The sequence below is a fragment of the Sardina pilchardus genome, chromosome 18 (assembly GCF_963854185.1).
Source record: "Sardina pilchardus chromosome 18, fSarPil1.1, whole genome shotgun sequence".
NCBI lineage: Eukaryota > Metazoa > Chordata > Actinopteri > Clupeiformes > Clupeidae > Sardina > Sardina pilchardus.
In genome coordinates this window covers 17,834,013-17,844,399 of record NC_085011.1, presented here as the reverse complement: position 1 = coordinate 17,844,399, position 10,387 = coordinate 17,834,013, and the positions used below count along the sequence as shown (strand labels likewise).

The window sequence follows — 10,387 nt, the reverse complement described above, 5'->3', positions numbered from 1 at the left end:
TCCTTTTTTGGTGTCAAATCAGCTTATAATATTCATCGCCAGATCCCATTAATCCAGCAGACACGACACTGGAGTTGAAGCCCAACGTGTGCTTGAAAGGGGTGGAGGAATCCACATGCGTTTGAGGCTACTCTCTATCCCTGGACAGCTTTAAATTAAACATGAGTGAGTGGGGAGGATCTCATGGCGAATTCTCTTTAATCTCGTCAGCTGCCACACATGTGCCTTGCTCAGCGCACTTGTAATATGCATGTCGTTAAAGCCCCTGCAGCCACGGTGAAAAACACACATGCACACATACACACACACACTCATACATACACACACACACACACACACACACACACACACACACACACACACACACACACACACACACACACACACACACACACACACACACACACACACACACACACACACACACACACACACACACACACACACACACACACACACACACACAAATCAGCCTACAATAGGCAGCACGGGGCTGGTGCTCAGATGGATCTGACATATTGAACAAAAACAGATCAATATCCAGCCCCTCCATGCCCAAATCTTTGCTTGCCAAACACAAGGATTTCAAATGGCCGTTAGAAAAGGTCCTTTCTCTCTCAAAAGGGAACTTGTGAAGCAGATATAGTTTCATATGTAGCACAGGGCTGACAGCGCATGGCTATGTAGTCACATATAAGCTGACCACTAACAACAGCACACAGACAGGAACGTAGACACTTACACAGGCACTGCAAATGTACCAAACACAAAGGACTGAGTGGAAAAAAAAAAAACCCACCAGATAATCAAATTTGCGCATTGCTTCTGCCCATCCTGCTGAAGGTTATTTGTCAGGGAAAGGGTGCTCTACTACGGGCATCCACACCAACCTCAACACGCTCACACACACACACACACACACACACACACACACACACACACACACACACACACACACACACACACACACACACACACACACACACACACACACACTCAGGTGACAGGTGCACAAATATTGAGCACAAGCAACCTTCAGCAGCGGGAGAGAAAGACAATGTGATAGGAAGACAGAGGGAGAGTGGGGGAGGGACGACGAAGAGAGTTAAAAAAAAAAAAAAAGCAGAAAAACAAACGCCTTATGGAGTCTTCTAGAAGCATATGGCATGTCCACCCACAGCTATAAAAAGGGGAAGCGGAGAGGAGAATAAAAATGGAATTCAGCTGAGCTGTTGACAGTTGCTGAGCGTGATAATGAGATGGGTTTGTTAGAAAGCAGCAGTGGCGAGGTAGATAACCAGTTTCGGGGGGACTTGCCGCACTGAACCCCATAAATAAGACATGAGAGTCTAGCGCTACCATGATGACAGTGTCACAGACTATACCCTGGCCCACCTCGCCAACTGCCCTTCGGCCTGCCCTGCCCCCTCCATTCCAACGTTACCATGGTGACACCATGATTGACAGTTTATTGGGATGCTCTGGAGCACCTAAGGGACACGTGCTATCTCCCAGATCACAGGCTAGATGCCATATTGACTTCATGGTTCTGAAGGACATTGAGACTGTACACTATATATTGGAAATCCTTTTGTATTACTTGGATTTTGTTGCATTCATATTTTCAAACATAGTCTGTGCTAGCCTGGGTTCACTCAGACCAGAACCTGTTAGCAAGTTCAAATCCTGGCAGCAAATTCAAATATGCAAAAAGGTTTGTCTGGGTGAACCCTGGCTAAGTCTATACAATAGCAGATAGGGTAGACTGAGTACAGTTGGGACATTTTTTGCTTTCCCCATTACCACTTGAAAGTTTGACTGTAAAAAGCCACTGAAAATAACTGTGTTTTTACATGGTATATCTTTGATCTGTGCACTAAAATAAAACCCAAAGTATATATCCGTAAGTTGTTTAGATTTTTCACAATTAACTCATAAACACAAGGTGGCATTTTGTCTCAACCGTACCCTAATATAATTATATTGAGTACAGTTGAGACAGTAGCATGGTACAGTTGAGACGCCCATTCATTATGCTGGAAGGCTGACTAGCCATTCACTGCAAATGTAGCACACTTTTTAAAATGTGTAATCTGAGTGTTTCTTTTTATTTTAATCCATTTTTTTAAATCTAAATTGGCATCAGATAGACATTAAGCAGGGACAAATGTTTAAAGATGAAAATATCTTTTTTTTTCTTGGTTTTATCATGGCTAATTTTCAAATTATGATGTAATCCTTAAAATCTTCATGTTATAAGATATATTCATTAATAATACATAGTTTAAATATCAAAAACGTTCATTTTATTGACATTTGTGTTCTATATTGCCTAAATGCCATCATAATATGCACAAATAAACACCATACAATCCAATGGGATTTTATCCAGGTACAGTTGAGACAAAGTGTCTCAACTGTACCCTTCTGACCATCTTGCACATTTTTCTAAATAATGCAACAACCTTGCATGAAAGGATGTCATGAAATATGTCAGTTTGTAGAGCACAGAATGACCTTTGCAATGATGTAAGAAGAGTATAACAGTCACACTGGAGTAATAAGATATTCACTGTGGAAGGAACATGGTTAAGTGAAATTCTCACTATGGTAAAAATACTTTTGCCAATATCTCTGGACAGGAGATATGCACAGTGTCCAAATTCCCCATGATTAAAGAGAACACTAACACACATATGTGTAGCAAAAATCATAGATCAGGCTAGGTTTGCAGGCAAGATATTTAAGGTGTCTCAACTGTACACATGACCCAACTGTACTCAGTCTACCCTATTAAACAATGAGCTCACGACTTTGAATATATCCTTCGAATATTCTTATTCTTGAAGACATGAACGTCGGTGAGGGGCATTTAGGGCTTGTTTACTAGGCTACCTGAGGTAGTCTGGCTATCACCATACTAAGCTAAATCTTTAAAGATTGAACATTAGTATGGGGAGTCTGTGCTTTATTTCTATTGCACGAGAGGCGTGATTAATGGACATTGTTCAAATGACTCCGTACACTTGGATAGTTCTTCAACCAATCAGACCAATGATCCTATATGCGGCGTCTGTTGGATAAGCTAGTTTGTGATTGGACCCAGAGGTTGTGGACAGGAAGCAGGGGAGATAGATGTGCAGGTCTCCAGCCTGAGCTGCCGGGAAAAATCCAAATTCTCCGGCAGGTCAGGCAGGGTTCACCCAACCTATACCTACAGTAGGTCCAGTAGGACATGATTTAAAGATTGATCCATTTAACAAGAGAATACTGGGGCAGCCTAAGGCTGAACATCGTATATTGCTAATTTTCAACAAGAATTTTTCCTCACTCATCCTAGACCTAGGTCTATCATGTATACCACTGGTTATGGCTGTAAATCTGAATCTACAATCAACAACACATTTTAGCGACAGACACTAGAAACCCACTGGTAGTAGCCTCCTTGCTAGCCTAGCACATCCACCAATGCCAAAAGACAGGGGCTTGAGTCTACATGACTGCTATTACAACACAGAGTAAGAGAAATGCTTCCTGTTGCACATTATCATCCATGACCTTTAAACATCCTTTCAGTCAATGTCTCGCTATGTGACCATCTGATCTATTAAAATCACATGCAGCCTCAGGACACATTGGGTTGAGATTATAACTTCTCATTTGTCTTGAGAAAACTGTTTCTGTTTGTTATTTTGACGAGTGGAGATACCATATTTGATAACTAATCCGAATTACACTGAACTGAAGTCTATTTTAAGGTGAAAGGGGTTATGGCAGTTGTACCTTTAGGCAATATTACCAAACATACCAACGATTCTTTAGGCTCATCAACAGTCTCTTTGCATACCAAACCATCTTTGGCGGATCGTATTGTTGTGTCTGTGTATTTATGTCTAGAATGAGGAATACTTGTTGTGTTTGAGGATTAGGGCAGTGGGTAACTACCCAAAGTCATTTCTCTACTTCAAATTTAGGAGGAACACCAAGCAAGGGGTGGGAGGTGAGCCGCTTAACACAAAGGCAGTGGGCCCCCCGAACCCGATGACCCCACACTAAACTCCTGTGGTCTGACTGGAATGAAGCTGGGTGGGGATGGGGGTGGGGCAGCAGGGCAAGTGAATGCAGCTTGTGGCTAGTGGAGGCAAGAGACAGTGCTCCACCACCTGCAGTGATGGCACTCTTTCATTCTTTCACACACAAACACACACACACACACACACACACACACATTCTTTCTCTTTCCTTAAACGAAAGAAGGCAACTGAGACTCTCCAGGGTTAAGCAGACGGCTCATTCTAATACTGATAGTTTGCCATGTTAAAGGGATAAGGTGGAGCAAACCAATTAGGGATTCATCCTGTTTAAATGTCTATTGCTTTTCTTGGTGGCTAAAACCCTTCAAGAATATCCAGTACACACTGTCCTGCGAGCAACATCAAACCAGCCTTGAGATGGACGAAGAGATTTAAAATCCTCCCGAGTCATAGTCATCAGATGAAAATGGATATCTCTGGACAAAAAAAAAAAAAAAAACGAAAAAAACAAACATGGCTTACTGTTTTAACCCATCAAGACACATCAAAGAAACCACTTCACCAAAATCACTTAAAACATTCTTGAATGTTATGTGGGCTGTTTAAACATCCTTCTTCTGCAAATTGAGAGGCAAACCAGACTGACAAAGTCCCTGCATCTTTAAAACACAGATGTTGTGATATAGATTCATTTGACAAGGCCCTCTCAAACTTCAGTCAAAAATGAACAGATCTGCATTGAGAAAACAACCGACCAGAGAAGCCAAGGGGCCCTGGCCCAGTCATAATGGAACTGAGAGACATAAAGAAAGAAAGAAAAAAATGTATGTGTGGGACAGAGAAGCTGCCGCCCTCGTCACAACACAGCATATATTTGAGTCACTATTTTCCACTGATGCTAGAATGAACGGGGGCAGGGTTGGTTAAAATCGTGTGGCCATGTTAAAATCATTCGTGCGTGTGTGCGTGTGTGTGTATGAACAGGAAGTTCTCCATCTCAAGAACACAACCAGGGCTGCCGTCATTGCCCATATGTTTCGCCTTTTATTGTTGAACCACAATTCATTAAAACTGTACTTTGATCAGAGCTTCAATTTCTGTTGCACAAAATATTTACAAAAAAAGATTGTATATGTTTCTGTTAACCAGCATTTTAATACTCTTTTGAAGCACACTGATTTTTTTTATTTACTTTTTCCATAGCACAAAATGCGTAGTCCAGACTTTTTTTTTCCTTGTATAAAATTCATGAGTAAAAAGAATTCCAACAACTAGTTCACAGTCCAAACCCATTTTTAGCCTCTTGGGTTCTGAGTGCATGTGAAGGCCATCCTGCATGCTCACAGTCACTAACAGGAAGTCAAGAGAATCTCTATGGTGACGAGAACTGTGCAGTGTGAAAGCTGACATCTGATTGGTCCTACCAGTCACTGAGCTAATATAAAAACAGGATATTTGCATTCAGTTAGTGTGGCTTCAGCACCACACGGCTGCTTTTGCAGACCGATACCGCGTGAACATGCAGTAACGTGTGCTTGGATGCAGGAAGTGACATCACTGGACACAGGAAGTGGGAGTCCAGCTCAGGTCTCAAGTGCCGCAACGGTGGAGGTCCATGGAGGGCCTCTGAGTGAAAAATGCAGGAAATAAAATCTGTGCAGATTACGTGGTTAATGTCTCGAAGGCATGCCTTCCAAAACAAAATTAAGACAAACTCCTTTCCCCTTTCAGTCAAAGGAAAATATATATACGTATAGATTTTCTTAATATATTTATATATAATTGTAAACATGACAAAACCACTGAAAGCCTCCATTTAAGTTGGGCATGTAAAAGGCATGTGTGTGAGCTGCTAGTCTGCGGTTCCATCGCCCATCCTCGGTTCCGCGGTTACGGCTCGGTAGGGTCCAGGTGCTGCCGCCACGGCAGGCAGGCCACCCAGAGGGCAGCGAGCTCGGAGAGGAGGGCAGGGTAGCGAAAACACGCGCGGCCCAGCCAAACCTGTTATTATTAACTACAGCTGGGGGAGAGAGTGTAAACACAGAGAGGGAGGCGTGGTGCCAGCGATGGAAATAGAGTAAAAAAAAAAAGGACCAATTGAAACCGAGACGAGAGAGAGGGAGAGAAAAAAGAGAGAAGAAGAGGATGACAACAGAGGGGGAAGTGACTCTTGACTTGTCTGCCACCCCTGCAGTTATCCCAAATCTGTTTGTCATTTGAGAGAGGAGGAAGGTGGGGACTCGTGTTGTCTTCCTCCTCCTCCTCCTCCTCCTCCTCTTCTTCTAGCCTTCTCTGTATTCCCTTTATTGCGAGCTTTCAGGAGCAATGGGAAAGTGCTAATGGGTAGCTTGGTTCTTCGCTGACACGTGAGTGTAAAATATAGTAAAAGGAGAATAGAGAAGAGAGAGAGAAAAAGGAAAACTCTAATTTTCGCCAAAGCTTGCGTTCTCTCCACATCTATTTGTGTACTTCCCCCCCATCCCCCACCGTTTTAGAAGATCAGGAAATAGGACCAGAAAAGAAAAACAAACCCAAAACTCAAGACACCAAAAAACAACAAAACAAATAAACCCTTATAATGTCCTGACCCTGGAGAGAGAGTATGTGTGTGTGTATATATATATATATATCTGTGTGTGTGTGCGTGTGCGTGTGTACGTGTGTGTGTGTCTGTATGCGAGTGAGCAGGACAAGGGGTTAGCTCGTGACGTAGTGCTTGGCGGACGACTGGCCGTACAGGCCGTAGAAGTCGGGGTGTCTGTGCGTCTGCGAGGCGTCCATCCAGTCCCGCATGGACAGGCCCTGGAGCGGCTGGGACATGGGCGGCCCCGAGGGCAGGGCGTGGGGGTACTCCTGCGAGCCCACGGCCCAGGGGAAGGAGCCGGAGCGCGGGTAGGGCGGGTGGGCGCGGTGCCTGGACACGGAGGGCACGCTGGAGCAGTAGCAGTTGTCCATGGTGCACATGAGGATCTTGCGCCCGCCGTACTGGGGCAGCAGGGGCTGCTGCGACGAGCTGCCCGCCGGGGGGTAGGGGTGCGGCGGGGGCGGGAAGACGGAGGCCGCTGCGGCCGCCGCCACCGCCGACCCACAGGGGCCCTGCATGGACGGGGGCTGCTGGGAGGACTGGCCCTCACCACCGGCTCCGCCGCCGCCGGGGCTCTGGACGAGGAACTGCTGCTTGCTCAGGGGCCCCGAGGAAGAGGAGGAAGAGGAGGAGTCGGCCAGGAAGGCGGTGGCCCCGGACGAGCTCTCCAAGGGGAAGGCGGAGGAGTGCTTGCGCTTCTCGGCCCCGGAGCTGCTCAGGCTGCAGGGGTACACACACTGCAGGAAGTGGCTCGGGGCACTGAATGGAGCTGAGAGGGGAGGGGAGGAGAGAGAGAGAGAGAGAGAGAGAGAGAGAGAGAGAGAGAGAGAGAGAGAGAGAGAGAGGAGATGGGAGGAGAGAGATGAGATGGGAGAGGACAGAGATAAGAGAGAAGGAAGACGAGAGACAGAGGAGAAACAGAAGAGAGGAAAAGGAAAAATACAATGAATATAATACAACGTAATCAGATCAAATATACCATGAAGTATTTACCGATATTATATAGAATAATATTATGTTATACTATATTATACTAAATCATACTAAATTATATTATATTATATTATATTATATCATATTACATTATATTACGCTATATTATATATCATACTCTGACATTGTCAGAATTTGGCAGTGTGGTTATACCTTCCAGCATTTTCCGTAGGTTTTTCTCCTTCTTGGAGATCTCTGAGAGGAAGATTTTTGAGTTCAGATGGCCGACTTTATGAGGGGGCAGGCTATTGCCTATGCATGACTGAGTTCTGAATGTTAAAAAAAAACGATGTATTAGTCATTAACATCAACATTTATTTTCTCATCAGTAAAATTACACCAAGTAATTACTTGCAGATGTGACTCCTACCTGTCCATTAGTATCTTGACAGGTTTGGTGTTCTGTGAAGGAGAAAGAGAGAAGAGCAGAGTTAGGGATTAGTCCTCCTTTCTGCCAGGTTGATGCCTCACAGCGTCTCTAGCCATACAGGTGAAAACAATACTTCCTTTAATGATTGAGAAACAGAAAGGAAAGTCTGTCTCACAGGTATGGCCACTATTTTATGGTGCTTCTGTGTGTGTGTGTGTGTGTGTGTGTGTGTGTGTGTACTGTACATGTGTCGCAACGTGAGTGTGTGGGTGTGTGTACGTGGGAGAATGTGAGAGCGAGCCAGCAATCGAGAACGCAAGATACAGAAGAGAGAGAGAGAGAGATAGAGAAAGAGAGAGAGAGAGAGAGAGAGAGCAGAGAGAGCAAAGGAGGATATAAGTGAAGAGAAACGAAAGTGAAAAACCAGTGTGTTTGCTCTATCCTACTCGTCCCACTTCTGGCCCCTCCTCTCTCACCTTCATGAAGTTGATGTCGTCTGCCTTGTCGAAGACGGTCTGCACGGAGCTCAGCAGCTTCTTGGCCTCCTGCCGCCGGCCAGTGAGCTGCAGGCACTGGCTGGAGTTCTCCTGGACGAACTTGGACTTGGCCTTGTCCAGCACCTCCAGACTCTTGGTCAGGTCCTCGTCCAGGAGCTGGTGCATCTTCTGGTACTGCAGCCGGACCTCCTCCTTCAGCTGCTGCACCTTGTCCTGGAGGGGGAGAGAGGGAGAGAGAGAGAGAGAGGTGTCAGTACTCAGGAATAGTTAAGGAGGGAGAGAGTGAGTGAACAAGGGAGTGGACAGAAGAAGAGGGGAAGAGGAGAAGAGGAGGGGGAAGAGGAGAAGAGGAGGGGGAAGAAGAGGGGCAGGGTTGGGGCAAAGGGCGATGACCACGTTGCGCCAGTCACACACAATCAAGTCTTCTTGACCTTATGCAATGTACACAGCACACCACAGCGCTTCATTTTACACTCAAGTGGTTGCACAGTAGCCCCGACAACAATGGGCGTTTAAGGCCGAGAAGATCAAAACGAACGATGAAAGACAGAGACAGCTCGAAAGAGACAGAAGTGGTGATTGAAACCGAGAGATGGAGAGGTGGAGGAGGAGGTGGATGTAGAGCGCGAGTGAGAGAGAAAGAGAGAGAGAGAGAGAGAGAGAGAGAGAGAGAAAGCACCCAAGTGAGAGAGAAGAGATCAAGAAGAAAGATAAGGGGAGCGGGAAAAGACACATGAGGCCAGTGAGCGGTGCACAGATTTGTGGAGGAGACATGGGAGACCTAGCCTGACTCTTGCCAGACCCTTGTAGTTCCGCCATGCTCCACCAGAGGCGTTTCGCTGAGCTCCACACAAGGGTCTGGATGCGAGGGCAATCCAAACCCCTGGGCCAGTGATCAAAAAATAAGCAACCAATCAGGAGCGCCGAAGCGAGTGTTTGATTCAAATAACAATGGCGGCACGCAGCTAGGAGTCTTGTGCGGACATTGATTCTGCTATTTCAACCGTTTTGTCGAATCTATCGAGAATTCATTCTTTAAAAGATTAACAGAGAATAGTTTTGAAGACATTTATTGGTGGCAAGGATGTTTTTACTCTTCTTCCGACCGGGTTTGGCAAGAGCTTGAAGAAGCCTAGCACGTCATTCAAGATAACAGGCAAGTGGTTTATCGAATCACATGCGAGGATGTTTTACAAGGACCCGCCTTCAGAAATACATCTCCTATCGAGAAGTCCCAGATCCTTGTGTGAAGCAGACAGCGAACTACAGGATCTGGCGAAAGTCAGGTTATGGGAGACCAGGGAGAATAGAAAAGAGACCCGCCAAAGCGAAGCGAGGGAGGCAGAGAAGAGATGAGGGATGAGGGTAGTAGCTCAGTACAGAGACATACAGGCAAGGACATAGATCTGCTCTACAGACTGGATAATCCAACTTCAAAGATCCTTCCCAGATCTCAAAATGGACGCAGATTTACCATTACCACTTCTATTACAACAGCATAACAAAACCGTCCATCCTAAGACCTCTGCGTTCACAGTTTTCCCCCTTTTTTTGTGAGGGGTGGGGTGTCACCGAGCACCCAAAGTGTGGGAGGGAGGGTGGGAGTGTCAGGGTGTGAAAGAGAAAAGGCAACGTGGAGGAGGGAGGAGAGCGAGGAGTCAGGGAGTAGAGAATAGGCCTCAAGGTCAAGAGGAGGAGAGGAGGAGGAGAGGGGGAGGAGGAAATGATACGACCTGGAAAAGATAAAGAAGGGGAAGGGGAGGTCTCAGAATCCAGTGGAGAGGGAGAGAGAGAGAGAGAGAGAGAGAGACAGAGAGAGAAAGAGCGAGAGAGAAAGAGAGAAGCAGAGAGGAGGGGGAGAGGGAGAGAGGGGGAGAGGGAGAGAGGGAGAGAGGCAGAGACAAAGGGA

At 45.9% G+C, this 10,387-nt stretch overlaps 1 protein-coding gene across 1 annotated transcript in view; it reads right to left on the bottom strand.

Annotated features, from left to right (window-relative positions):
* Positions 1-5,058: 5,058 nt before the first annotated feature.
* trim8a (tripartite motif containing 8a) overlaps positions 5,059-10,387 on the bottom strand; it is a 16,769-nt gene continuing 11,440 nt past the window's right edge. Inside the window, exons 3-6 of the mRNA XM_062520369.1 lie at positions 8,458-8,691; positions 7,982-8,013; positions 7,765-7,880; positions 5,059-7,387 (exon numbers count right to left, since the gene is read on the bottom strand). Of these exons, the coding sequence (XP_062376353.1) occupies positions 6,732-7,387; positions 7,765-7,880; positions 7,982-8,013; positions 8,458-8,691 (1,038 nt within the window). The 3' untranslated portion in view covers positions 5,059-6,731. The remainder of the gene's footprint in view (positions 7,388-7,764; positions 7,881-7,981; positions 8,014-8,457; positions 8,692-10,387) is intronic.